Below are 27435 nucleotides of genomic sequence, written 5' to 3'. Positions count from 1 at the left end.
GTAGTGCAAGGCCCAGGGTGGCCAGCAGAAAGGCAAGATGGAGGAACAAGAGGCTCACAGGCTGAGGGCACTAGGAGCCACTGTGGCTTTGGGCAGAGAAGGACACTGTCAGATCTGTGTGGCTGCCGTGTGGAGGACTGGACTTGGGAAGCCAAGAGTGGGTGCAGGAGAGCAGTGAGCAGGTGAGTGCTGAGGGTGCGAGTGGGGCTGGGGAGTGGACCGATGAACCATCTCAGGGCAAAAATGACAGGCCCTGTGATGGTCTGGCTGCAGGAAGTGAGGCAGGCCTGGGGATGCGGCCCTGCTGGAGGAGGTCCACATGTGGAAGGGGGTCGGGAGCTCAGGCTGAGTATCCTGACTTCATCAGGAGGAGGAGGACAGGAGCAGAAGACGTACCCCCCAGCTTAGCGCTCCCTTATGGAGCAGCCCCCCACCAGCCCAGGAAGTTCCCATCAGCCTGTGCTGGGCCAGAGCCCACAGGGGGGCCCCCCTGGGGATCCCCGCGGCCCCTGAGCTGCCCGCATCCTCGCCCACAGGGGCCGGGCGACCTGCACTCACCTGTCCTCCATGATGCGGCACATGTGGTAGATGGCACTGTGGCCCAGGTGGGTGCCCAGGAGGTTGCGCATCAGCTGGGAAGGAACACGTTGCCGTCGGACGGGCAGACACAAGCCCCAGGCCTCGAATGGCCATGCCCTGCAGCCCTCCATGCCCAGCTGCTTTCCACCACCTCCTCCCAGACACAGGTACCCGAGTTTGCCCTCAAAATGCCACCAAACCCTGGCCTCAGCTCGGCCACTGGGAAAATGCATTGGCTTCCCTCAGCAGGCCACTGTCTGGGAGTGCCGGGAGTCAGAGGCCATTCACTGCATGCCAGACGGCCCTTGTCCCATGCTCGGGCTGACTTATCACCTCCCCTGGGAAGTCTCTGTGGAACGGAAGTGGAGACCCTACCTTCCAGCAAGGCTCACAGAGCTCCTTGACGTTGATGGTACGGCAGAGGGTGACGATGAACAGGGGGAGGCTCTCGGCAGGCAGACAGTTGTAGCAGACCACAGCATCCAGGACCTGCAGAGACACCTGGGGGGGCGGAGAGAGGGTCAAGCCGGCCCTGCCTTCTGCCTGCAGGGATGGCACACCTCCACCACTTCCCACCGACGACCCTTTGGCCAGTGACGATCGCCCTCCCTCTGCCAAAGTGGCCCTCCTGGGACCCTCAGAGTCAGTGAGCGAGGCCCTGCTCCATCCTGGTCACAGTGGGTCATCCCGTCATAAACCATGACCCCAAAACAGATGTCACCCAACTGGCCTTCCTTACAGGAGAGTCCTGAGGCTCAGAGAGGCCAAGCAGCATGCCCGAGGCCACCCAGCTGGTGAGCAGCAGCACAGGGCTTGACCCCAGGGCCCAGGGTCTCAGTTGTAACACCACCTGGCCTGCCCAGGAGGGTGGAAGGGACCATCCCTGGGGGGAGGGGGGCCTTGGGGGGGTTACTGACCTCTATGTCCACGGAGGACACAGTCTGGACACACAGCAGGCAGACCATGCTGGGGAAGAAGCACAAGGCAGCTGAGAGGACACTGCCCAGAGATCGGGTGGCTCCACTCTACTTCCTGCTTCCTCGACAAAGTCAGTTAAAAAGGAGGTTTGCCCTCCCTCAGGGCCCCTGCCTCCCCACCACTGCTCGGTGCCTGCGGGGTGTGCAGCACCAACGCCACGCCCCTGCCCGCAGGCTGCAGTGTTCTGAACATGTGACGAGAAACAGTAAACCAGTCACCAGGTGACGTCACACATGTCACAAATGCCATGTGGAAAATGGCTCTGGCCACTTCTAATGTCTCATTTAATGGTTTCAACAGCTTTATTCACCCTGCAGAGCTGAACTGCGGGCATGAGACAGTGAGACTGTGATCAGGCCAATGTGACTAAAAAGCTTTCTTACTGGACCATGGATGCGATGTATTCATCAAGGTAACAGCTATTGAATTTGACTAAGTTCACGAGCACCAGGAGGAATTCGGAGGACAGGCCGACATCCATCCACTGCAGGACAAAGTCCGCTGGGGAGAAGAGAGCAACGTCCATACAACTCACCCTCTCCCCAGGAAACCGTGTTCCCCTCCCATTCACTGCTGGAAACCACATCAATGGTCCCCAGGGAATGACAGGCGGGCCACCAGGGTGCTGATGGCAGCTGAGCTGGAGCCCCAGCAGGCCAGCGAGTCACAGGAGCTCACCAGCACCCAGGTGCATGCAGGGTCTGGGCTGGGGAATGGGTAGCCTTTGTGCATCTGATGCTCACAGCCCTTACCCCTGATGCTGGGGGTGCAAACAGGGAATAAGAGTCTAGGAGGGCCTCCCCCAACAAGAGACACAAGCATTGCTCAGTTCCTAGCCAAATAAACTTGGACAGAAAACCTGACCACTGCCTCAGCGTCAGCACCTGTGCTACAGCAGGGCCGACAGCTGAGGCCCATCTTCTAATTTACGCAACAGCAAGGCCCAAGACAGATGCACTTCTTCCTCTGCCCTTCTCTCTCCCCACAGCAGTGACATGAACTCTAAAGATCATGGAAACTCACACTGTAAGGACAACAGGGAGGACGGCCAGCTAAGGGAAGGACTAGGAGGCCAGACTCGCGTGAAGGAGAAGAAGGAAGACAGGCAAGGTGGCCCTGGGCCCCAGAAACCTCAGGACACTCTGGACAAGACCCAGCCTGAGGCCTGGGTTGACAGCACGCTCTCCAAAAACAAAACTCAGACCACCTCCTGCCTGCCCAAAAGACATGTCCAGACCCTAGTCCCCAGGGGTCAGAGCCAGCAGGTCTGGAGCGAAGCCCAGAACTGTGCGTTTTTAACAAGCTCCCCAGGAGCTCTGGGCAGCTGAAGCAGGCTGCACACAGGTAAGCAGACCTGGGTGCTGCAGCACCCTCTTCAGGCCGCCCTTGTGAACTGCAGCTCTCCCTCTGGACCCCGAGGCCTTGGGTATCTCGGATTAAATCTGATCACCAAGGCCAGAGAAACCTCACACCCAATGTGGCACCCACCCAGCTCTTCTTCCAAGTAGGTGATGTGTCTCCCATTGTCTGTGAGGGCCTTGAAAACTTCCAGTCTCTCGTGGAGGTCTTCATTAGAGGGGTAATCCTTAATGACCTTGAAGAAGAGGGCCCTGAGAACGCCCAGGCGGTCCCCCTGAAGACAAAACCACGGGGTCAGCAGTCAGGATCCCCTGGGTTTCCCGGGCAGCTGTGAGAAGTCCTGGAAGTGCCACGGGCCCCAAGACTCCCAGCCCTGGGGCTATATCCCTCCCTTAGGAAGCAGCTGTGAGGGACCAGATGGGGAGGGGACTGCGCACACTGGTCATCAGCTGACCTGTGTGTGGAACACCTACTAGGCGCCCAGGTCTGGATACAGGGGCAGGCACTCAGCGGGGGCCAATGCACCCCACCCTCAAGGGGTAGCTCACACAATGACAACAGCGGCCTAGCCAAGCTGAGGTGGGGGCTTCTCGGAGCAGGGGTGTGAAGGCGTAGAGGAAACCAGCCAGGAGGAGAGGGGACCGCCCGTGTAGGAATGGCGAGAGGCGGCCTGGGTGTTCCAGCAGGGCCGGACCCCAGGGGGCAGGGGCGGGAGGTCAGTGAGAGCAAGACAGCAATGGCGCACTCATGCCAGCACCACTCCTCATGCGGCACAGACTGCCTCGTTTACACCCCAGAGGAGGAGGGACAAGCACCCTCACTGGACAGGGGAGGTGGCGGTGGCTTGTGCAGGTCACAGAGATCGGAGGCGTGACACACGTGCCCACACGAGCCGTGCAGCTGCAGGGCCCTGGGCACCAGCCGACCTGTGCGGGGTGCCACCACTAGACGCAAGTCCGCCGTGCTCAGCACGCAGCCGCCCTTACCTGCCCCTGCACGATGGCTTTCAGCAGAGCCAGCACTGCATGCCGAGCCTCGGGCGGCCGCTCTGGCTGCAGCAGATCCGAGACGGCCTTCCAGAGTGCTTCCACTGCATGCTGCTCGGCAGAGAAGGGATGGCGATTGGTGTGCTAGCCCCTCAGCTCAGAGGACAGTCTCATGGGCACAGGACAGAGCAGAACAACATGCTCTTCTGACTTGAACTTGCTTCTCTAAAGCCCTCATGTACATGTCACAGCCTGCAGCGAGCATGAGCCTGAGCAGGGGAACGGCTCCAAGCGCCTTCAAACCCTAGCCAGTGCTTTAACCCTCACCAGGCCATAGGCTGAGGGCAGGGAGGAGGGCAGGTGGGCCAGGGAGGCTGTCCTGGCTGCCCCTGGAGGTCAGCAGGGAGTTCCCAGAGCTTGCTCAGCCTCTCTGGGCAAAGTCACCTGAAGACGCTCAGAACCAGCAGTGCCAGAGCTATACCCTGGGCCTGCGACCTGACCCAGGAGCCCCGTGCTCTGGTTCCCCCTGGTGTGAACAAGCTAGCTTCGGGCTACTTAGCACTCTACCCAGACTCTGCCTCTGCTAAATACTCTGTGCAGGTTCTGGAATCTGCTTTCTAAGTCCACCCAGCCCACGAGGGAACTGAGCCCTTTCCCCAGAGCTCTTCGAATCAGCCTCTCATACCACCTTCCTTTCTCCACTTCAGCCAAGGCTTCCAGACCACTCACCCTTTCCTGCACTCACTCCTCTTAAGAGGGGGGCTAAAATGTCTTATAGACGCAGTCTGACCAACACTCCGACCAACTCGACACATCTCGGAACCTCCCCTCCTCTGTCCCATTCCCTGTACTCCTCCCGATGCAACCTGAGCCCCTAGACTACCCGGGCCTCTGAGGCCAAGCCGCGCATTCACTAGACGGCACCCAGGTCATGGCTCCCTTTTCTGCACTCACACCGACAACTCTGAGAACTCTGATGCCTATCCTCACATTTATCCCTGGTGAAGTGCAGCCTGCATGTTTCAGATGGTCTGCAGAGGACACAGGGGTCACTCTCCCCCAAGCAGATCTGAGCCCGCCAGGTATGAAACCCACGTTTAGACCTGTGTCACTCGCACAGAAGTGGGGCGGCAAGGCGAGCGCACAGACCTGGAGGAACTCTAATGGCAGCGCCCCCTCTGTCCACAGGACGTGGGAAAGAGCCTAGAAGCACCTGTCAGAAATAAACATGCCTACATCTGTGAGGCTGCTTAACGCCACCCAAACGTCTCTCCCCAAAAGACTCTCCTGCAAGTGTGTAATGTGAGAGGACAATGACTGTGCATTTCTGTAAGCCATCGCAAAACCTCTCCCGAATCTGCTAAAAGAACCTAACCCCTTGCTCCCCATCTCCACACATAACTGGCCTATCAGAGTTGTACTCAGGACATTTCCAAAAGCTTCCCTATCACTAAGTGAAAAAAGTCTCTCAGTCGTATCCGACTCTTTGCGACCCCATGGACTATACAGTCCATGGAATTCTCCAAGCCAGAATACTGGAGTGGGTAGCCTTTCCCTTCTCCAGCAGATCTTCCCAACCCAGAGATAGAACCCAGGTGTCCTGCGTGGCAGGATTTTTTACCAGCTGAGCCACCAGGGAACCTCTCCCCACCACTAAGACAAGACTAGATTTCTCAAACGGTGTGCAACAGTTCCTTAGCAAAGTCAGCTGTCAGCCCTGCTCCTAGAAAAAGCCGAATCAGCCTCTAACGCAGTTCACATGAATCTGTCTAGTCACCCACCCGAGACACACCTACCTCTTCGAATTTCTTGGTTCTGGCAACCTCACAGATCTGCCCTATCACCCGGATGCGATTGTTGAGGCCACATTCAACACTCAGCTCCTGGAGAGATAAAGAAGGCAAGGGGGTCCCGGCTCAGGGACCAGGTCTCCTTACCTGTGAATCACAGGGCACTCTAAGAACTGCCCTGTCTTACCAACACTGGAGACGTACAGCAGACCTCTTGAAACCAGGAATCACTAGTTGACCACTCCCACCTTAAGGGAGTGAGAACAAACAACTTTTTTTTTTCATAGCTACACTTTTTTTCACTAAAAAAAAAACTCACATATGAAACTCACCATTGTAATGACTTTAAACTGTATAATTCAGCTCTTAGTATATTCAGTGCTTGCAACCAGATCCACTAATTCCAGAACATTTTCATCACCTCGAAAGGAAGCTTCACTCCTCATCCCCTCCTCACCCAAGCCCTGGCAAAAGCTAAACTACTTTGTCTCTATGGGTTTGCTTATTCTAGAAACTTCATATATACACAATCATACATTAATGTGAGACTTTGCAATTGGCTTCTTTCACTTAGAATGTTTTCAAAGTTCATTCATGCTTTTGCACGTTATCAGTGCTTCATTCTTTTTGGCAAATAACAGTCTCCATCCTATGGATGTATCTATCGTATTTTGCTGGCACCTTCACCAACTGATGAGCGTGTTGGTTGTTTCTGGACAGGAAACCTTAAAAGCACAAAAATTCAACATTATTTATGGGCAAAGCACTGACTAGGCATGTGCTGAGAGAGTCCAACACACGCAAAAGAGTAAAGACTTACTTCTCCCAGGAACTCTCAAATTATCAGTTACACCTGGGCATAATCCTAATCACCTGCACAGACCGTGGTGTTCTGGTCACATCTAGTGAAACAGATTTTCTTAACATCAACATCTGAATACTAACTCCAGTGTACTGGACCAAGTCCCCAAGATCCTGACTTCCTGAATACCCAGAGGAAAACCATCACCACCATGGTGCTGGGGACAGCAACCCCATAGAACCTGATGACAGGTCAAACTCAGCGTTCCCTGCACCTCCCATTCAGCAGAGAAGACCCAGGCAGCTCACTCACTCTCAGGATTTCCGCGGTGATGATAAACTCAGTCTGTTTGCCCTCTGCAGACCTGGGATTTGGCCGTGGAGTCCCCAGTCCCAACAGAATCTTGAACTTCTCCTTCAAGCCTGAATCTTTGCTTGCTGGCTTAGCCATGCTGGGCAAGGATGCACCAGAGGACTCCTCTGTGCCGAGAATCAGGCAGAGACCTCAGGAACGGCTCTGCCCGCCCGCCCCGCAGCGGACCGCCGGCCGCCCGCGGACCCTAGGTTCCCGGTGGGCACGACCTTTCTTCCTCCCACAGCCCCCTGGAGACCTCCACCACAGCCAGGCAGTCCCGGCCAGAAATAAACCCATGAAGGGCCCGGCCGTCCGCCCGCGCCTCCTGACTCAGTGCATGCGGTGTGGGAGGGGCCCGGACGGCCGCCGCGGGGTCCAGGGAGCCCCGATGTCTGCCGTCTCTCTTCGCCCCGTGTGGGAGAGGACTGTCGGGGGGACGCCAGGAGCAGGGACCACCCCCCCTCCGCACCCGCCACGGACTTAAAGCCAAGGAATGCTTGGAGCTCCAGGGTCAGCCTGAGGTGGGCGCGCCCGAGGGCCGGGCGCGACACCGTGGGGTCCGCCCCCGCCGCCTCAGCGCGGGACAGGCCTGGAGGGGCAAGCGTCCCCCGCCGTCCCGTCGGGGCCGGCCACCCCGCGGGCCTAGCCGGCGCCTGCGGCCCGGACGCCGCGAGCCACTCACCACTCGCCCCGCCCGCCGCGCGCCGGGTTGCCCCGGGGCGGAGAACCCAGCACACCCCGGGCCACAGGCCGCCGCCGGAAGCGCGACCCGAACTTCCGGCCGTGGGAGGGGGCCGTGGGAGGGAGCCGAGGGCCGCCGCAGGGCTTGCTGGGAGGCGTAGTCCTGGGCCACTCTCTGGCTGGAAGGCCGGGCGAAGGGCTGGTCACGTGGGAACGGCGCGGGGACAACCGGGAGGTGTAGTCCGCAGGAATCCGCCATGAACGCGGCGGGAGTGAGGATGGTGGTGACCCGCGCCCGGAGCCGGGGGACCGGAGCCAGCCTGCAGGGGGGTGGGGAGAAGGCCGCGCCGCTCCGGAGCGGAGAGGCGGCTGCAGGTAGCGCCGCGCCCGAGGTGGGGCACAGGAGGAGAGGCGGGGAAGGAAACCTTCAAGGGACTGGAGGCTGGGGTACCGGTCGCACGTGAGGGCTCCGCGCCGCGAGGGCTGGTACCCAGCAGCCTCGGGCGAGCTCCTGGGCTTCACGTCGGGGGACAGCGAGGTGGGCCGTGAGTTCCCGCCTTGAGCTCGGTTCCCAGCAGACGGGCAGAGTTCGGACATTCCCACCTCCTCCGCCTACATCCTGTTCAAGAAAGACCTCCCAGTCTCACTAGCATGCTCTAGGGAACGCCACTTGTGCCAGGCTGACTGCGAGGCGCACTGGCCCTGTCCTGAGAGCTGCTTCCAGCTCAGAGGTCCGGTGCCAGGGACACTCCCAGCCAGGTGGTTTCTCCCCCTGCTAGACTGTGCCTCTGAGAGAAAACGGGAAACGGCGTGGCTTTCCTTACCATTTACATTCGTATTAGGGACCTACATGTTTCCTTATTGAGGGCTTACTTTGGGACTCAGTGATGAGTGAGGATGACAGGGCCCCTGCCCCTTGTCCTGTCTGGATGTCTGGGCAGAGGAGGATTCCCACAGACACCCAAAGACCCCAGGAGTAGCCCAGACAGACAGGATGACACACTGGGCAAGAAGCATGGCGGGGGGACAGGCACAGTGGGCACGAGCTTTGATGCCAGGGCAGTTTGGAGTGCTTCACAAGTAAAGAGGAAAACCAATGAAGGGTTTCCAACAGGATGTCACACGACTTAATCCAGATTTTAGAAAGCTCTCTCTGATAGCTTTGAGGCTTGAGCGGGGGCTGCCATGGTGGAGGCTGTCACTGGCGTCCTCATGTGCGGCAGTGGGCTTGGCCAGAGGGGCAGCGCCATAAGGAAGGCTGACCTGGCCCAGAACACTTGCCGTAGAGGCCAGAGCACCCCCGGCTACAGTAGGTGATGGGTGATGGGTGTTTGTTGAACAGACGATATGGGATGAGATAGCAGGTAGGGCAATGCCCACATCTAGTGGCACTTTTTGCAGAAGGGAGGAAAAGCTATGGCCCCGTGAAGCGTCAGCGGAAGGCACGAAGACTGAGTGTGGCCTACGAGGCCTCAGAAGGTGAGAAAGGCGAGGGGCCCGAGCGTCTCCAGGCACCATCCTGGGAGCCTCAGGACTGGCGGCGGCAGCTGGACAACATCCGGACCATGAGGAGTGGGAAGGACGCGCCCGTGGACCAGCTGGGGGCTGAGCACTGCTTTGACCCCAGCGCATCCCCAAAGGTAGGCAGGGACCCATCTGCTGGTGACCTCTTCTGAACAAGACACTCGCTTCCTCTCAGCAGGGACAGCTGGCACATCAGGGGTGTTGGGTGACATTGGCTCAGAGAGGGAGTTCCTTATACTTCACTGGCCCAGAGCCTGGTCCTGAGACCAACCTGATTCCAATCCCAAGTCTGCTGCCTTGGACTTGGGCCTCAGTTTGCTTGTCTGTAAAGTGAACCGCAGCATCCTTTGCAAAGTGATAACAAGAGTAACCAGGCAAAAAAACAAACAACAAAAAAATAACAAAGAAAAAAAAAGAGTAACCGAGCAGTTGAGCACTGGCATCGTGCCAGGTGCGGTTCTTTAAGCCTCACAGTGATCTTGCAAAGTAGGTGCAGTTATTTTCCTCCTAAGTGGAGAAACAGACCTAAGCCACACACCACCCACGCCCCCTTGGCCAGGCCCGGGGTGACACGTGGAGATGAGTAAAGGGCTTGGCTGGGGCCTGGCCCACGGTGAGCACCCAGGACCCGCCACCACCCTAGTGCCTGTCCGTGTGCAAGCAGGTGCGGAGATACCAGGTGCTGCTGTCCCTGATGCTCTCCAGCCAGACCAAGGACCAGGTGACAGCGGGCGCCATGCAGCGGCTACGGGCCCGGGGCCTGACGGTGGACAGCATCCTGCAGATGGACGACAGCACGCTGGGCGCGCTTATCTATCCTGTGGGCTTCTGGAGGGTGAGCCAGCCTGTGGCCAGCAGGCCTGGGGGCGCCACTGGCTTGCAAAAGGTGTCAAGGAGGCTGAGCAGCTGTGGGGTGGGGGGTGGGGGGTCGCCGAGGCAGGCATCCCTGGCTGTGAGTTTCCCCTGGAGCCCCAGCCTGCCCTTGTCTCTCTGACCAACCCACAGGGGGCTGGGCGGTGGGGCCTCAGTCTAGACCCCAGAGCTCCTTGGCCTTTCCTGTTTGCAGCCCACCCCTTCCTTCCTCCCCCTCCCTGCCCAGCTGCCTGGCCCTTCCCTTCCTCGCTAAGGCTGCCCACCCACTTAGCCCTTGGTTGACTCGGAGCCTCCCTGGAGTGCACGGCCCCTCCCCTCGGGAGCAGCAGCAGGCCAGGTGGCAGGTGGGCGGGGCTCGTTTCCCCTTGGCACTGGCTTGGGCTGCAGTTTGTCAGATGGGTTTTAAATAGCCCTATCCACTCAGGCCCAGGATGGGAACTGCCCTGCTGGCCTGGCGGCAGGCAGGGGAGCCCCAGTCTCCAGCCTTCCTTCCTGAAGGCCCAGGTGCTGTTGAGCCCAGCTGCTGACATGGCTGGCCCTTCTTAGCCTGCCCGGTCTCCCGTGAGGAGTGATGGTGCAGGGGGACTCAAACCAGACTCCACACACTTGTCCTGGGGCCCAGGCAGGTGGGAGGTAGGCAGGCCTGCACTGGGCCTCCCTTGGCCTTCCTGCTGCCCTTGGCAAGCAGGTGCCTCTGAGTGTGTCCTGGACGGTGATGGGTAGCTCTGGGCCCCTGGGGGTCTTCTCTGCGCCTCGTCCTCCCCTGTCAGGTGATTCCCCTGACCTCCAGGGCTCACCCCCACAATCTTTCAGAGCAAGGTGAAGTACATCAAGCAGACCAGTGAGATTCTGCAGCAGCGTTACAGTGGGGACATCCCAGCCTCCGTGGCAGAGCTGGTGGCGCTGCCTGGCGTCGGGCCCAAGATGGCGCACTTGGCCATGGCGGTGGCCTGGGGCACCGTGTCAGGCATTGGTGAGTGGAGCACATGCGAGGGGGGAGTGGCCAGCTCCAGGCTTGCTGGCTGCTGTCAAGGTTCCCCACGTCCCCAGCTCAGGTCTCCTCGTTCACAACTCAGCCTAAAGGATCAGGAGCGAGGCCGCCCCACCCAGAGACAGGTACTGACAGGAGGAGCTCCCGTTTGCTGAGCACCTGCCGTTGTGCTAAGCCCCGGGAGAGGCCTGCGGCCGACTCGGGACTGTGCCGCCTGAGCAAGAGAGACATCAGACAGCTCCCCACTCGAGAGTAGAAATGCTGACGGGGCGTGCAGGACACCTCGGGAGCCAGCCTGGTTTGGGGCGTCTGGAGAACTTCCTGAGGAGGTGATAAATCATCCAAGAGCTGAGTGGCAAGGTGGGCTGGCCAGGCCAAGAGGAGGAAATGCACTCCAGGCAGAAGGAACAGCATCTGCCCAGCCGCGGTGCAGGGGAGAGGCCAGAGCACAAGACTCTGGGATGAGCGTGGACAGACGGGAGATGGGACCCCAGGTGGGTGGGAGCGGTCAGTCCCCGGACTCCTCTCCTGGGTCCTTGTGGCGCATCCTGGCCCTGGAGGAGCTCTGAGTGGAGACAGACCCTGGCGTTGGAGTGGGCCAGCCTCCTCAGATCTTTGCCCAGCAGGTTGGGGCTTCTGAGGCCTCACGGCACAGGCCCAGTCGGCCTGGTAACCAGGCCTTGACCCATGACCCGTTGTGTGCCCCCACCCTGGCGCTTCTCAGGGTCTTGTGCAGAGGAGCCAGGAGAGGCGGTCGGGAATGCCCCAGGGCTCCCATAGCTGGTGCAGCCTGCCCCTGGGCTGGGGACCCCTTCCATCTACTGCCTATGGGAGGAGGAGGGCCCCGCCCCCGTTGCGGCAGGAGCTCAGAAGCCCTGATGTTCAGGAGCCCGGCCAGGGCAGAGCCCCCACCCCCACTGGGCTCCCACAGCTACCAGCCGTTCAGCAGACACTCGAGCTTCTCCTGGCGGCTGTCCTCGGCTGCCCGTGTCCAGGAGCAGGTGGGCGGGTCTGTGGGGGAGGGCCCGCCCTCAGCTGGGCCAGCGGAGTGTGAGAACCGTGTGCTTCGCGGTTGTCCGTGGACCTAGCCAGCTGCAGGGCGACCCTGGCGGGGGTGGGGCACATCCCCCTCCAGTAGCTGGGCACCCTCCCAGCCAGGTGACCCTGGGCAAGGCACTTGGCCTCTCTGAACTGGGCCACAAAGCAGGGGAAGCATTTGCTCCCATTAGCAGCCCAGAGGTGCAGAGTCCTCTTGGACCGGCCCTCCGGGGGGCTCACAGCGCGGTGCAGTCCTGGATGACTTACGGGAGCGCTCACCTCCATGTTACAGAGAAAGAAGCCGAGCCTTGGTGACCCCAGGGTGTGACTTCTCCATTCGCCTGCTCTCCCTGAGCCCCCAGGATGCCCGTCACAGCTGTTGGGGGAAGGCTGAGCCTTTTTCCAAGCAATTAGCAGCAGAGAAGTGAGCTGCAGCAGGAACTCGCTTTCTCGCTTTCTCTTGGGCAGACACGACACGGGGAAGAGATAGGAACTGCATCTGTTGAGGGGAGGGGGCCCCACCGAGCAGGTGCCCCAGCCAAGCCCCCCGCGTGGCCGGTCAGGGGAGCAGGAGCTGCGGCCAGGTGGACGACAGCTGCAGCTGTCCTGGCAGCGCTCACCGCTCCATCCCTGATGGTATAGTGGCAGGTGCTGTCTCTGCGGGCCGAGCTGCTGCCATCCAGCCTGGCACTCACAGCCAGTGCCAGGAGGCACTGCTGCCTGCACCCTGTTTTGAAGGCCAAGACCTCTCGGTCTGGCTCCAGCCCCTGCCCAGGCACAGGCCCAGGCAACCTTTGCAGTTCTGGGCCCTCCTCAGAAGCTGGGGGGGGTGGGGAGGGAAGGAGCCATGGGGACCCCCCCACCCACCCACATTGGGAGCCACGGGTAGGGGTGGGCAGTCTGGCCCAGTGAGGCTGCCGAGTGTTCACCCTGCCCCGTTTCCAAGCAGCAGTGGACACACACGTGCACAGAATTGCCAACCGACTCAGGTGGACCAAGAAGGCAACCAGGTCCCCAGAGGACACCCGCAGGGCCTTGGAGGAGTGGCTGCCCAGGTGTGCCCACCCCCAGGGTGGGGTGGGGTGGGCCCCCTCAGGTGGGCTGCCTCCTTCCACACTCCACACTGATGACCCCCACCCCCACAGGGAACTGTGGCGCGAAATCAACGGCCTGCTGGTGGGCTTCGGCCAGCAGACTTGCCTGCCCGTCCACCCACGCTGCCAGGCCTGCCTCAACCGGGCCCTGTGCCCAGCTGCACGGGGACTCTGAGGGCCTGGGGCCTCTGCCCGGCGCCACTCTGGCCACTGTCTGTCTGTGCCTTTGCTGGGGAACCGTTGCCTGTTTATAATAAAGCTTGGGGGTTGTTTGTAGTTAGGGTCTGGCTGAGTTGTACCGGGGCGGGGACGGGGGTGGGGGGCAGGCTGGAAAGCACACATGTGAGCTGTGTGCACACCCATGCTCACATGTGTCTGGAACAGGGCGGCCTGGAAGCCTGGGATGGAGACGTGACGATCTGGGCTGCGGGCGGGGGCGGGGGTCGTGGGAGCCAGCTGCAGCCAGCTGTCTGGAAGCCTGCAGGGGACACCGGCTGCTTCCCTCAGCAGCTGGCTGGGGACCTGGGAACACACCCTCCTGAACTTGTGCCCCGAGAGCCTGGCCCCCACCTTGAGGCCCCACCCCCAGTATTTACACAGCCACCTGGCCTCACTGGATGCCAGCAGGCCCAGGAGGGCCAACACAGGGCAGAGGCCTGACCTGTGTGCTCCTACAGGGGGCCGGGGCCAGGGCCAGGGCCCAATCTGGGGACAGGAGGGCAGAGCTCCGAGGCACAGGGGTCCCCAGTGCGCTGGGAGGGGCCGGGCAGATAGATCTGGGGAGTGGAGGCTTAGGAAGGGGGCTGTGTGCCTCAGCTGGGTCTTGGGGCGCCACAGGCTGCCACCTCCTTGCCCGGACCATGGCCCCCCCAGCCCCCGACACGCAGGCTCAGGAAGGACAGCCAGCCAGGGTCCAGGGAAGGCCTGTTTATTCAGAGGGCGCGCATGCGCTATGGCTTGTAGGGCAGACAGCAATGTCGGTCGGTGGGTCGGGATCTGGGCAGAGGGAAAGGCAGATCGGGGTTTCTCCTGGGAGGCTCCCGGCAGGGGCCAAGCCCAGGAGCCTGGGATCCTTCCTGGGGGCTGCCTTGCAGTGACGAGGGGCCTGTCCAGAGGTGCCCTCCTCAGGGGCACGGGGCCTCCGTCCTCAGACTGCCCACCCAAGGAAAGGGCAGAGGGCAGCTCCCACAGCCCCTGCCCTGAAGCCTGCGAGCCCCCAGCCCAGTCCCTGGGACTCCCACTTGGGATGGCTGCTGCTGAGGGGGTTGGGGGGAAATGGTGTGCAGAGAAAGGTTTGTTTTATTGCAAGTATTTAGAGAGCACGTCCTGAGGGGGTGGGGGCGGGGCTCTGCTATTAAGTGGAAACATATGTGGAGCTAGAGCTCTTTCTGGAAAAAAAAAAAAAAGGCAAAAACACAAATTCCTGTAAGTCAGCAGGCCCAGGCAGTCAGCACGGCGGCCAGCCCGCGGGTCACCACCACCCCTCCCCTCCTTCTTCCCCTGCCCCTCACTGTCTCTCTGGGTCTCTCACATCTCAGGGGCTCCCTCTGCCCATCCTGCGGCCACACTCCCCTAGCACCCCGCGGGTGGGGGGCAGGACGGGCTCCCGGGGGCACGTGCTGGTTCCTGGGTGGTGGTGGGACCACCCCAGCTTAGGGGGAAGGATGCCCCCTCCAGTCCACCGGGGCATGGGGCGCTCTGGGCAGTCCGAAGGGCGAGGCCCAGGCCCGTGGGGAGGAGCCGGCGGGGAGCAGGCAGTGGGGCTCAGAAGTTGCTGAAGATCTCGCGCTTCCGGTTCCAGTCCATCTGTGGTGCGCGCTTGTTGACCCTGGTGGCTCTCGCCTTCTCCTTGGCCTCGGCTGCCGTGGGGCTCAGGTGAAGGCCGCTCTCCTGAAAAGGGTCTCGCTTCCATGTGCTGCCGTCCTAGGGGCGGACACGGCGGGTGGGTGGCCAGTGAGCCCTGGACCCCAGCCCCCATGCAGGTGGCCCTTCCCAGGGAGCTCACGCCAGAGGCCACCTGGCGGCAGGCCCAGGAGGGCTTCCTAGAGGCGGTGGCCTCACGGCCCAGGCTGACAGCGCCACAGGTGCCCGCCCCCAAGGCCTCAGGCCCCCCAGCATGTGAGCAGCAGCACTAGAGGTGGAGGGGCACCCACTACCTCAGTGTCCTTGTCTAAGCCGGGCAGGTCGCTTCGGGACGAGCACACGGAGCCACCATTGAGCTGGGAAACCAAGGGTGAGGTGTGGCTTCAGGGGCCCGCCCAGGAGACTGTGCACACCCAGGTGCACACGTGGACACGCGTGCACACACGCGTGCACACACCAGAGCTGCATTTACTCTTGCATCTGGCAATTGGCACTGACCCTCTACTGCAACCTGGAGGTGACCGAGTGCCCTGCGGGGTGGGGTGTAGCTGGGCCCAGACAGGGCCCAAGGAGCCTTAAAGCTGGGAGTGACAGGGCCGGGCTGTCTCACGGCCACGCAACAGCAGGACCGAGGTCTCAGGAGGGGCTCTGTCAGGCCCGGGGATGCCCAGGGGTGCCCCTGTGGTCCCCCGAGCCCACCCTGTCCACTCCCACCATCTCACCTGGGCTGAGCTGGTCCCGTTGGTGACCGGCGATGGCAGTGGGCCTGTGGGGATAGTGTGTAACTGACCACTCGGCCCCCAGTGCTTCACCCCAGCCCTGAGCCCCAGGGCAGCCGCCCACCTTCCACATGCTCCTCGGTGGGTGTGACCCTCAGCCGCTTGAAGTGTTCATCCGTCTCGGGGTCCACCACCAGCAGCTGGGCCTCGTCCTCCCGTGCCTTGATGCTGGCGACCACCTCTGCATGGCGCAGCCCCTCCACATTCTGCCCGTTCACCTGCCGCCAGCACAGGGTCAGTGCTGCCTGCGGGCAGGTCCCCACCAGCCCCCCAAGCCACCCGGCCAGGTGTGGTATCAAATATTCATCAGCGCCGTCACCAGCCGCAGCAGCAAGAGGAGCACCAGCTCAGGTTCCCGGAATCTCCCTCCTGCAGAGGACCCGGGGCCCAGACACACAGACGTGGATAGATACACACGAACACACCCACAGGCACGCAGTGCAGACACACACACACACAGATAGGTACACATGGACACACAACACGCAGGCACACACACACAGACACGGACACACCCACAGGCACGCAGTGCAGACACACACACACACAGATAGATACACGTGGACACACAACACGCAGGCACACACACAGACACGGACACATCCACAGGCACGTAGTGCAGACACACACACAGAGATATACATGGACACACAGGCCCGCAGGCACACACACACAGATAGACTTGGACACACCCACAGGCATGCAGTGCAGACACACACACACACACAGATAAATACACATGGACACACAGGCCCGCAGGCACACACACAGATAGACATGGACACACCCACAGGCACGCAGTACAGACACACACACACACAGATACACATGGACACACAGGCCCGCAGGCACACACACACAGAGACACGGACACACCCACAGGCACGCGGTGCAGACACACACACACTCAGATAGATACACATGGACACACAGGCCCGCAGGCACACACACAGATAGACACGGACACACCCACAGGCACGCAGTGCAGACACACACACACATAGATATACATGGACACACAGGCCCACAGGCACACACACACAGACACGGACACACCCACAGGCATGCAGTGCAGACACACACACACATAGATATACATGGACACACAGGCCCGCAGGCACACACACATAGACACGGACATACCCACAGGCACGCAGTGCAGACACACACACACATAGATATACATGGACACACAGGCCCACAGGCACACACACACAGACACGGACACACCCACAGGCACGTGGTGCAGACACACACACACATAGATATACATGGACACACAGGCCCGCAGGCACACACACATAGACACGGACATACCCACAGGCACGCAGTGCAGACACACACACACATAGATATACATGGACACACAGGCCCACAGGCACACACACACAGACACGGACACACCCACAGGCACGTGGTGCAGACACATACACACACACACACACATAGATATACATGGACACACAGGGCCGCAGGCACACACACATAGACACGGACATACCCACAGGCACGCAGTGCAGACACACACACACATAGATATACATGGACACACAGGCCCGCAGGCACACACACACGATAGACACGGACACACCCACAGGCACGCAGTGCAGACACACACACACTCAGATAGATACACATGGACACACAACATGCAGGCACAGACATGTGGGACGTGGACCCAGACACACATACACGTGGACACGGACACACAGGCACGTAGGCACGCACACACACACGGAAGAACCCAGGCACAGACACAGGCACGCACAGGACGCAGGTGCAGCTATGTACATGCGGGGCAGCCCGCTCCCCCCCGCCCCAGCGGCTGGTACCTCTATGAGTCGGTCCTGGGCACGGAGGCCAGAGTGGGCGGCAGGGGAGCCGGGGTCCACCGAGCGGATGTACTGTCCGGGCCGGGACTTGTCACTGTGCAGGTTAAACCCATAGCCCTGGGGGCCCTTCCGCAGGTGGCAAAGCCTTGGGCGCAGCTCCCTCAGGGGCCCGTTGGCATCCTGCAGGCATCAGGGGCAGCACTGAGGCTCCAGCTCTGACCTCCTCCCACCTGAGAGATGCTGACCCCCGAGGCCTCCAGCCCATACCCACCGCTGGCTGCCAAGGCAGCACTTGGCCTCATACCCCCACCTGACCGCAGCCCCGCATCTCAGAGACCCATCCTGGGGCATGGGGAGGCTTAGGCCACCTGTGATGATCCAACTTTGGGACCTTGGACAAAGTCTTAGTTTCCAAACCCCCAGTGGACCTGTGATAGGATCAAAGGCCTTACGGCAGGGTTGGGAGAATCCACTGGGTCAAGGCTAGGGCCGGGCACAGACCCGAGACGAGGAGGGAGCAGGCGAGGTGAGCGGCCCCACGTCTCCGTTCCAGGAGGGTGGCCCCGCCCGTTGAGTGTGGGGCTGCTGGGGTAGGGCTCCAGCTTTGTTGACACTCCCACAGGTCTCCCTGGGGCTGGTGGCAGCGGCTGCGGCTGTGTTTGCCTTCACATTCCAGAGCAGCTGGAGCGGCCCCCACCCCCACAGGCTGGAGCCCAGTGAGCGAGCAGAGGAGCCTGCCTCCCACCTGCCCCTCTGGCCCCAGGGCCTCCTGGTGCCCTGAGGGTGCCCACCCACACCCCAGGGCCCTGCCTCCGTTTACCTCTGGCATCCTGTAGTCGGGCTCTGGGCCAGGGGATACAGGGGGGCCGTGCAGGCAGGGGCCAGACCCCAGGACCCCCACCCCGCCAGGGCCTGAGGCAGTGACCAGCGCTAAGTGGCCAGTGGCTGCGGCATTCGGTCTAACATGGCGGTGGCCGAAGGGAGCAGGCGGCCAGCAGCTCAGGTTTCCCCAGCGCTTGGGGCTCAAGTGTGCGTGCAGGTGAGACTCTGCGGGGCGGGGGTGCTCACCGGGGCCTGGCCTTCCACCTCCCTGTGTGTGGCCAGGGACACTGGGCCAGGCGGGGGGCCACACTTGGGAAGGCCAGCCTCCAGGCCTCCAAGCTCACCCCAAGCCCCCCAGATCTGACTGTGGCCACCCTACTGTGGGACCAAGACTGCCCTTCCTTACAGGGTGGTACCTCGCCCCAGCGTCTGGGCCCTCCTACCGGTGGGGAACACCTTCCGGTCCAGCCTGGGCCCCTCCTCCAGGCACCCGTCCCTGATCCCCAAAGCGTGCCCCCCAGGAACCCCTGCTGCAGACCACCATCTGCCCCAGAAATTCCAGGGGCTGGGGCTGCCCCTGCTCCTTAGTCCTCCAAGGGGATCAGCCGGGCAAACACCCGGGTTCTCCGGGACCCCACAGACTGGTCCCTCTCCAAACACAGCTGCAAGCACAGGTGTGTGGCTCTGAGGTGACTCTCAGGCTCACGCTGTCAGACCACAGGTTCCGAGGCTGGCCAGGGCCACATAGGACCCTGGACGTGTGACGTGACCACACGAGGTAGGTGGATGCGGGCCCAGATGGCAGAGGTGCCTCACATGGTCATAGAGACCAGACATCCAAACACAGGCTTGCAGACAGGCTCCACAGACCCCTGCGGTGACCCGTGGTGAGAGAGACAGCCCTCGGCACCAGGCCCCGGGGCTCTTCCCACGCCCTCGACAATGGTTCCAGGCTGAGGTCTCTCAAGGGCCCCAAACAGGAAGCAGGACTAGGGGGCATCCGGGGCCATGAAGCCGGACTGAATGCAGTCACTTCCGGTTCGAGGCCACACTGGCCATCTCCCTGCCTCAACCCAGGACAGCCGTCTCCCGCCACTAACATCTGACCCACATCCCTCACATTAGGATTAGGGTCCAAGGAGCGCCAGACTCAGCACTGGACCCTCGAGTTGGGGGGCTGCAGTGGCCGGGGAATGAGGCCAGTGGCCTGGGGACCCAGCGGGAGGCCCCGGGGGGGCCCAGCACAGCAGGCCGGGAGGAGGTGCAGGCTGGCCCAGCGCATTGCTCACATTCCTCGCTCCAGCCTGGCTCAGAACTCTTCCTGCCGCCTCCCAGCTGGGCCCTTGGGCTTCCAGGGGCTTCCAAGCCCCAGTCCCAAACAGGCTGCCCCAGAGCTGGACAAGTGCTTGACTCCCAGCCCTGCCTGTGACCAGTCAAAGAGGCTGGCCTGGGGGTAACTTGGAGCCAGGCTCTACAGCCCCCATATGGTGACTCACCAGCCCGGGCAGAGAAAGGCCCCCATTGTTGCTCAGAGTCCAGCCTGCTCACACCAGGGTGCCCAGGGTCCCCTCTGCCAAGCCTGGGTGCCAGAGACCTAAGCTGGGTGCTGATGACCTCACTGCCCACCCCGCCCCCCAACCCGTCTGACCTGCACAAGACCCCGAGACGGGCTCTGTGGAGGGGTTCCCGGGGCCGGGGCAGATGGTGCGGCGTTCCCAGAGCGGGCCATGGGAGTCGGGACAGATGCGTCGGGCAGAGCGTCCAGCTGGAGTGACCTGAGCTCTCGGGCCAGCGTGGGCTGCCACCCCATTTATCCACCTCCCACTGTGGCCCAGACTCCCCAGGGACGGGTGGGACACAGGGCTGAGTCACTTTGGGGAACAGGGTGGTGACCGAGTCCCCCTCCCCTGCTCAGGCTCCAGCCCGGCGCCCCCCACCAGCCAGGTTTCCGTCCGAAGAAAGGAAGGAAGGAAACTGCTGGGAGGCCCTGCCCTGCTCCCAGGACCCAGGGCTGGGGAGGCCAGGAGGCCAAGGAGGGTACGCTGGCCGCCAAACAAGAGGCAGTCCTGCTGCAGCTTGGGGGGGCGGGGGGCAGGGAACAGGAACCAGGGGGCCCCCAAAGCCTGCCTGTAGGCTCTGCACGCCCTGCAGGACCCTGTCCCCTCACTCCCCCGAAGGCCTCCAGAACTGGGTGTGAGGGGAGGTGGGCCTGGGGCCTGCCACACCCTCGTGGCTGGCACCGCCGGCCGCCCCATCTCTGATGGAGGCGGGCCCCCATCACCACCGTCAGGATCAGATGCACTGCAGCTGCAGCCACCCCAGCGCAGCCCGAAGCAAGGCTGAGTCACCACTGACAGCCCTGACAGCCCCCCGCGGGGAGGGCCCGCCACACCAGCATCCCCCCGCCCCACCTCGCGCACCCCTGCCCAGGACGGGAGGAAACTGAGGCTGCGAGAGCCAGAGGGGCCCTCCCTCCCTCAGGGCAAACCACCATCTTGGTCCTGCAAGCTGCGCCATCTCTCCCAGGTTCTCCGATCCCCCTGCCATCGAGGTCCCACCAGGGCAGCCCTGTATAGGAGCATCGTCCACGCAGGCTCCCTGACGACCCACAGGGGCAGAAGCTAAGCCTGGTTTATGGAGGTCGCAGAGCCCCCGCCCCTCCTTCCCGTGCTCTGAACTCAGCCAATTAAATCACGGCTCACTGGTTGGCGGTGCTGGGGGCGGTGGAAACCGCAAGACCCTGTCTTCAGGGACTCTTCTGACCTGGGGCCCCATCCCCAGGCCAGCCCCCACCTCAGAGGGACCTGCCACACGGGCCCCACTTTGTTCCTCTAAAAATACACCCAGCGGAAGACCCCTCCTAGGGCTTCCTGCAGCCCCCAGAGCCTGAAATAGTGGAGGGGGAAGGTCCCACCCAAGGACAAGGTGCCTCCCCATCCTCCAGATAAGGCCCGAGGGCAGCTTTTTCCACAGGAAGGTGAACTCAGCCATTTGTGTCTAAGTCAATGGACAAACGCCCAGGGCGCTTCCTCCTGGGGGTGAGGTGCCCTGGGAAGGAGGGAGGCTCCAGCTCTTAGGTGGGGGCGCGCTCAGCCAGCACCCTGTCCCAGGGCTCCCCTGAAACCACAGATCTGACCCTTAAACCCCTACTGTGGCCTTCAGTGGCCCCGGGGCAAAGTCCAGACTCCAGGACTTGGCACTGTGGCCCTAACCAACCCCCAGCCTGCCCTCGAGCCACAGAGAACAAAAAGGGTGGCAGGGCTTCGTGCCCACGCCTGTGCCCAGGCTCCCCCTCCCCCCACCGGGAGAGCCCTTCCCCCTCAGGGGAAGCCTGAAGCCCCCAGCACCCCGGTCACAGGCCCAGCAGCTTGCCAGGGACACAGCTGGGCAAGGACAGGTGTCAGGGCCTCCTGGACACCCAGAAACTGCCCTAGGCTAGTGGTTCTCAAAGTGGGGCCTGGGGAACCCCTTGGCTTGAATCCTCCTTTAAGACTTTTTTTTTTCTTTTAAAAATAAAAGAAGGTAGCAGGACATGAAAGCAGTCCCATGGGGCTTCCAGGAGGTCTGGACAAGCAGGCTCAGGAGAGCTCTAGGTGCTATGCCAACAAGGCCACCCCTAGGCCTGGCTGCCCAGCAAGAGGCAGAACTGGGCCGCCCCCACATCTCCCCCCCAGCTGCTTCCCAGCTGACTTTTCCAATCCGAAGGGGGCAGTGAGCAAGGGGCAGGTACCCCAGCCCCAGCAGACCCCGCCTGGAGAGTCCTCTCAGTACTACAGAGGAGGGCCAGGCCCCTCCACGGCCGTCACAGCACAAGCAGGCTCCTCATACGGACAGACAGACAGACAGACACCCAACACAGGCACAGAGCTGAGCATGCTCAGTCCCGGGACACCCCAGCAGCCCCTCCCCAGGTCCCTCAGCCCCCAGGCCAGGGAGAGGGCAGCTCATCAGAGTGACCTGTCCTTCCTGGGACAGCAGCTCTGATGAGCATCCCAGGGTAGAAGGCCCAGACGGGGCGGGAACCAAGGCCAGGCTGCTGGGCCGCACGGGCTGAGACCATGGGCTGAGGGCAGAAAGGGTGGCTCCAAGGAGCCAAGCAGGTCATCAGCAGGGGCGGAATAGGGACCCGGAGGGGCAGCGAAGGACGAGACGATGGTGCAGATGAGGCCAGGGTGGTCCCTGTGAGCAGAGCCCGCCGTACCTCCTGGGCGGCCTCAGAGCTGAGGCTGCCCGCTTGCGCCCAGTCTGGCTTCGGCTCCCAGGGGTCGTGGGCCGGTGGCAGCCCTCGCCGGGCCATCTCCTCGGTGCAGGTCAGCTGCCGCCGGCGGAGCTCCTCGTCTGTCTCCTTGTCCACCACCAGCAGGCACGTCTGCCCCTCCACGGCCTTGATCCTCTGCACCACCTGGGGTAGGCGGGTGTGGGACCCGGTCACGGCCGGCACTGCAGGCAGCACAAGGGCAGCGGCCCCACCCCGGGCTGGCCCAGGGCAGCAGGCAGGCCGCGAGCTCAGGCAGAGGTGGGCGGCTGGACCGAGAGGCCCGCGGCCCCACCCCCCACCCCTGGCTCCAGCAGCTGCCTCCCTCTTCTCCCCGGGCTGCAGGCACCAGGGCCCACGCTGCAAGGGCCCGGGAAGTGACAATGACCATGTTCGGCTGGGCTTCAGGTTTTCAGTCTTCACATGTGTGCATGTGTATGGCCTGCGGCCTGCAGCCTTCTAGTTCAAGGTGTCTCTGGGTCTGGGTTTGAAGGGGAGAAGTGACTCCCTGGGTCCCAGGCTCAGGGTGTCTGTGCCTATCTCTGTCTTTCCAGGAATGGAACACAGTCTAAACGTCTGCCTCTAGGCCTTCTGTTCTCTTCCACAACCTTGAACCTGTTCCTGCTGGACCTGCAGAGAGACCACCTGGGGTCCTATGGCAAGGCGCCTACTCAGGAGCACACCCACAAACCGGAAAGCAGGATTCAGAGGCCATAGGCAGAGGTGGGCAGGGGTAGGTGTGGTTATGCAGTGTCTGTGAAGTGTTTAGAGCATGTGCAAGGCCATACCTGCCAGTGTGTGCCTGCAGGAGGGCAGGGCCCACTGGGCATTGGTGTAGGGAGGGTAACACCCGATGCCTCCCCAGAGCCTCAGGAAGGACCAATGGGGCCCAGTAGATGCTTTCAAAAGAGGAGGGTCTGAACCAGGCCCGTCTTTGCCCCAGCCCTCCTCTGCATCTGTCTCTCCTCATCACCCCCAGAGTCACAGGAACCCTGGACCCTGATGCTTCCTGACTATGGGACCCAGACGAGTCACCCAGTATCTCCAAGTGTCAGTTTCCTCATCTGTAAAATGGGAACCAGAACTGTACATTCTCCCTGCCAAGACAGTAGGAAGGTCTCACAGGGTCCTGTGTGTGAGGCTCCTAGAGACCAGCACCCCGGGAGGCCTGGGATAGGCAAGCTTCACTCTTAGGGCAAAGGTGGCGGCGATTATTAAACAGAAGCCAGGCCCACCCCGCGGCCTTTCCGTCCAAGCTCTCGTCCTGACCCTCACCCTCCCTCAGCAAACAGTCCATCCAGCCGACACTCTGAGTAAAAGACAGAAGGACAGCTGACAGACGGAAACACAAAACCTCCAAGACAGAAACAAAGGGCAGCCCCCAGCCCAACCAAGAGCCAGTTTATGAATCTCAAGGCCCAGGGCTGGTCCTGCAAAAGGTGGGGTGAGGGACACAAAGGACCCTAAGTAAAAGGGGTGGAAGAAGACTGGTCTCGAGCCATGTGAGTCGCTGGTCAGTGGGAGATGAACACCCCCTGGGGGTTAGAACCTACAGAGAGTCTCCTGGCCTTTATCTTCTGCTGCAAAAGGCAGGGCGCTGCCACCTGTGATCCCAGCCAGGCCGCCCAGCAGCCTCTGAGGACAGGAATGTGTTGCCACCAGAGGCAACTCCCACCAGGATCCAGACACCCTGGGTCAGGACACACACTAGTACACCAGGCTGCAGACACACACAGGAGGATACACACAGCCTGGCTGGCAGACACACAGCTGGGACACACATACACGCAGCCATACACAGGAGGATATACACACATACACAACCCAGTTCACACACCTCCAGGAAGGCAGACCCGTACACACACACACACACACACACACACACACACACATCTGGGGTGCAAACCTGTATACTCACATGCACACAGTCCAGCACACACACTCACTCAACTGATGCCAGCACACACAGGTGTGCCCTCGCTGTGAAATCCACGGCAGGTACACTCGAGGGCCCGGCACATTCACAGACAAACCCAGTTGTGTACACACGCACATATATACACACTGGTAGAAAAGCACCGGGGTCCTCAGGCTCACGGAGACCCCCGAGGTGCCAGCTCCTCCACACACTGCCCTGCGGCCGGAACAAGACCAAGAGCGAAGAGCGAGGACTGAGACCCGGAGGAGCCGCAGTGCGGGCCCCTCCTTTGCCAGGATCCACCCCCCTTGGGGCAGGACCGACCGGGGTGGACGAGGCTCGGAAGGAGGCCGGCTACCGCGGCCTCGGGGGCCACGTACCCCACCTCTCCACGGGAGCCCACAGAGGCCCTTGTGCCATCCCCTCCTGCCTCGGAGAAGGGACGGAGGCCTGGACGCAGACAGCGCCGAGCCCGGTGGTCACCGGCGCGGGGCAGGGACGCGCGCTGGGGCTGCGGGGTGGGGGCTTGCGGCGGGTCTGCGGGCCGGCGGGCCGATGGCGGAGCGCAGACACCCACCTGGTGGTGCGTCTCGCCCTCCACGTTGACGCCGTTGACCTCGACCAGCCGGTCTCCGGCGCGCAGCGCGGCCGCCTCGGCCGGGGAGCCGGGTTCGACGCGCCGGATGAACTGCCCGCGGCGGCCCTTCTCCCCGTGCAGGTGGAAGCCGTAGCCGTGCTCGCCGCGCACCAGGCGGCACAGGCGCGGCCGCAGCGGCTCCGGTGCGGCCATGGCGCCAGCTGCCCACCGGCCGGCCAAGGGCTGGCCACGGCACTCACGCCCGTCGCAGGGCTGGCAGGGGCGCGGGGCCGGCGCGGGGGCGGCGCGGAGGCGGCGGCGTCGCTGAGGACCCGCTGGCGGCCTCGGAGGCTCCCGCTCGGCTCGGCTCCCGTCGCCTCCGGTTCGGGCTCGGGCTCTGGCTGCGGCGCCGCCCCCGCGCCCGCCCCTTCTCCGCCCCCTCCGCCCTGCCGCCCCCGCCCCGGGTCCAAGCCACCCTGGCCATTCCCCTGCCTCAGGCCCCGCCAGGCAGGGAGGCCGGGAGGGAGACTGCAGGGCCAGGGAACCCCCGAATCACCACGACCCTTATGTCTCGCCCCCATTCTGGGCAGCCAGCGCTTTTGCTTCCTATGCCAGTAACACTGGGTGAGTGCTAAGTCGCTTCAGTCGTGTCCAGCTCTTTGCGACCCCTTGGACTGTAGTCCGCCAGGCTTCTCTGTCCATGGGATTCTCCAGGCAAGGATACTGGAGTGGATTGCCATTTTCTTCTCCAGGGGATCTTTCCAACCCAGGGATCGAACCCATATCTCATGTCTGCTGCATTGGCAGGTGGGTTCTTTACCACTAGCACCACGTTATCGAGCACCTACTAAATGAACAGCACAGGAATGGAGGCAGGCCCCTGAGGTGGGAGAAGGGGCGGAGAAAGGGTCCTTAGGCTGAAGGACCCCCACCCAGGGGCCAAAAGGTAAGAACAAGGGCCGTGGCTCTGCCTACCCTCCTCGGGAAGCCCCCTCCCTCTCCCATGCCCCGCTCCGCTATCAGGATCCCTCCCGTACCCAGCACCGAGTGCCAGGATGGTCCTGGAGGCAAAAAGAGGGGATTGAAACTGACCAGGGAGTGGCCCCCCTGTATCCCGGAGGCCAGGCTCAGTGACTTCCTGGCCCTCCCCAGGAGTGTTTGTGCCTGTCTGTGCTGTGCTGGCCCAGGAAACTCCCCACCACCAGCCCCTCCCTCTACCAGGACCCTCACTCCTGTCCCTGCCCACCCCAGGCCCGGTGGGTGACTGCAGAGGGTGAAGGAATGACATGCACTTGTCTGGCTGGAAGGAAGGGGTCTTTGCCCCCCTCCTCTCGACCTGGGATGAAATATGCTGACGGCTTGGGTGCCAGCTAGACCCTCCTGCCCCCGAGCCCTTCCTCCCCTCCCCTCCCTCCACCTCCCCCAGAATGAATGCCCCCTTCTCCCAACTGATGGACAACTGCTTATTCTTCGTGTGTCTCTCTGAGTACATGCTACCCGGAACAACCCTCGAGGGCTCAGGCCATTTTACAGGAAACAGGTCTGGAGAAGGAAGAGACGCATGCAGGGTTTGGGGGGAGGGGGGTGTGATTCCAAGCCCACACTCTTCAGCTTTCTCAGTCACCCATCCAGGAAACCAGCTGAGCTGCAGGCTCACCCTCAACCTGCCCCTCCCAGCCCTGCTCAGCCCCCTGCACCTACCTGGTCCCCAGGGGTCAGGCACAACCAGCCCAGACAGTTCCCCATGATGGGACAGGCAAGCTTACTCAGGCTCAGTCCTTGCTGCTCCTTCTTCGCTTGCCAGTGCCCTCAGCCTGGGCTCCTCGCCCTGGCCAAGCACAGCCCGCCGCTAGGCAGCCTCCTGGGCTACAGCTCCTTGGGTGTCCACACCCAAGCTGCTGCCCCTAAAAGCCACTTATGCTGCAGCAGCAAGGCTGCTCCCCCACCCCCACCTCTGAGTTCCTTGCTCATGCTGCTGTAGGCTCCTGCCTGACTAGCCACCTCCATCTGTCCATCTGTCTGTCCACAGGCTGCCTGTTTGGACCCAACCTGGTACCACAGTGCCCAGAGTCTGTGAGGATGAGTATGGACAGTGGGGGTCCATGATATACCACCCCACCCCCAGTGTAGGTGGGCCTTAGGGGTCACCCTACAGCAACCCAGGACCTGCCAGGTATGCTCTGAGGCCATACCACAGGCAAGAGAGGTGGCCAGATGGGAGACCCCCCAGACCAAGGGGTAGGGAAGGTAGGGCCCCCTGGTCCCTTGGGTCAGGATGCTTGGAGACCTCGTCCTCTTCTATAGAGCAGACGCTCTCAGATCAACCTGCAGCCCAGGACT

At 62.0% G+C, this 27435-nt stretch overlaps 3 protein-coding genes across 15 annotated transcripts in view; 1 reads left to right on the top strand and 2 right to left on the bottom strand.

The window, feature by feature from the left end:
• TSC2 (TSC complex subunit 2) overlaps positions 1-7637 on the bottom strand; it is a 29562-nt gene extending 21925 nt beyond the window's left edge. For 6 of the 9 annotated variants that reach the window (XM_020886497.2, XM_020886496.2, XM_070461028.1 and 3 more), the window contains exons 1-9: positions 7531-7614; positions 6807-6973; positions 5699-5785; positions 3903-4013; positions 3046-3190; positions 1941-2058; positions 1497-1545; positions 955-1080; positions 559-632 (exon numbers count right to left, since the gene is read on the bottom strand). In XM_020886497.2, coding sequence (XP_020742156.2) covers positions 559-632; positions 955-1080; positions 1497-1545; positions 1941-2058; positions 3046-3190; positions 3903-4013; positions 5699-5785; positions 6807-6944 — 848 coding nt within the window. In that variant the 5' untranslated portion in view covers positions 6945-6973; positions 7531-7614. Of the gene's footprint in view, positions 1-558; positions 633-954; positions 1081-1496; positions 1546-1940; positions 2059-3045; positions 3191-3902; positions 4014-5698; positions 5786-6806; positions 6974-7530 lie in introns of those variants that run through there. The other 3 variants (XM_020886495.2, XM_020886501.2, XM_070461029.1) reach the window with 2 other exon arrangements.
• A 125-nt stretch (positions 7638-7762) lies between these two features.
• On the top strand, positions 7763-13325 carry NTHL1 (nth like DNA glycosylase 1). Of its 3 annotated transcripts, none has more exons than XM_070461030.1 (6): positions 7763-7904; positions 8934-9169; positions 9718-9888; positions 10740-10899; positions 12905-13010; positions 13101-13325. In XM_070461030.1, exons 1-6 carry the CDS (start codon positions 7787-7789, stop codon positions 13222-13224), a joined length of 915 nt encoding a protein of 304 aa, XP_070317131.1. In that variant the 5' UTR covers positions 7763-7786; the 3' UTR covers positions 13225-13325. The 3 variants fall into 3 exon arrangements, with proteins under 3 accessions (XP_070317131.1, XP_020742161.1, XP_070317132.1); XM_020886502.2 differs by having other exon boundaries at positions 8931-9169; XM_070461031.1 differs by lacking the exon at positions 12905-13010 and having other exon boundaries at positions 8931-9169.
• Positions 13326-13961: 636 nt separating this feature from the next.
• NHERF2 (NHERF family PDZ scaffold protein 2) lies at positions 13962-25502 on the bottom strand. 3 transcript variants are annotated; one of them, XM_020886484.2, is made up of 7 exons: positions 25096-25501; positions 22547-22747; positions 17524-17703; positions 15756-15909; positions 15635-15678; positions 15206-15268; positions 13962-14972 (listed from the first exon to the last, which is right to left on the bottom strand). In XM_020886484.2, exons 1-7 carry the CDS (start codon positions 25306-25308, stop codon positions 14814-14816), a joined length of 1014 nt encoding a protein of 337 aa, XP_020742143.1. In that variant the 5' UTR covers positions 25309-25501; the 3' UTR covers positions 13962-14813. The 3 variants fall into 3 exon arrangements, with proteins under 3 accessions (XP_020742143.1, XP_070317100.1, XP_020742144.1); XM_070460999.1 differs by lacking the exon at positions 15206-15268 and having other exon boundaries at positions 25096-25502; XM_020886485.2 differs by lacking the exons at positions 22547-22747; positions 25096-25501 and adding an exon at positions 19994-20673.
• Positions 25503-27435: the final 1933 nt, after the last annotated feature.

The sequence above is a fragment of the Odocoileus virginianus genome, chromosome 33 (assembly GCF_023699985.2).
Source record: "Odocoileus virginianus isolate 20LAN1187 ecotype Illinois chromosome 33, Ovbor_1.2, whole genome shotgun sequence".
In the NCBI taxonomy this organism is placed as follows: domain Eukaryota; kingdom Metazoa; phylum Chordata; class Mammalia; order Artiodactyla; family Cervidae; genus Odocoileus; species Odocoileus virginianus.
The sequence above is the reverse complement of the archived record's forward strand: the minus strand, read 5'-3'. Positions and strand labels throughout refer to the sequence as shown.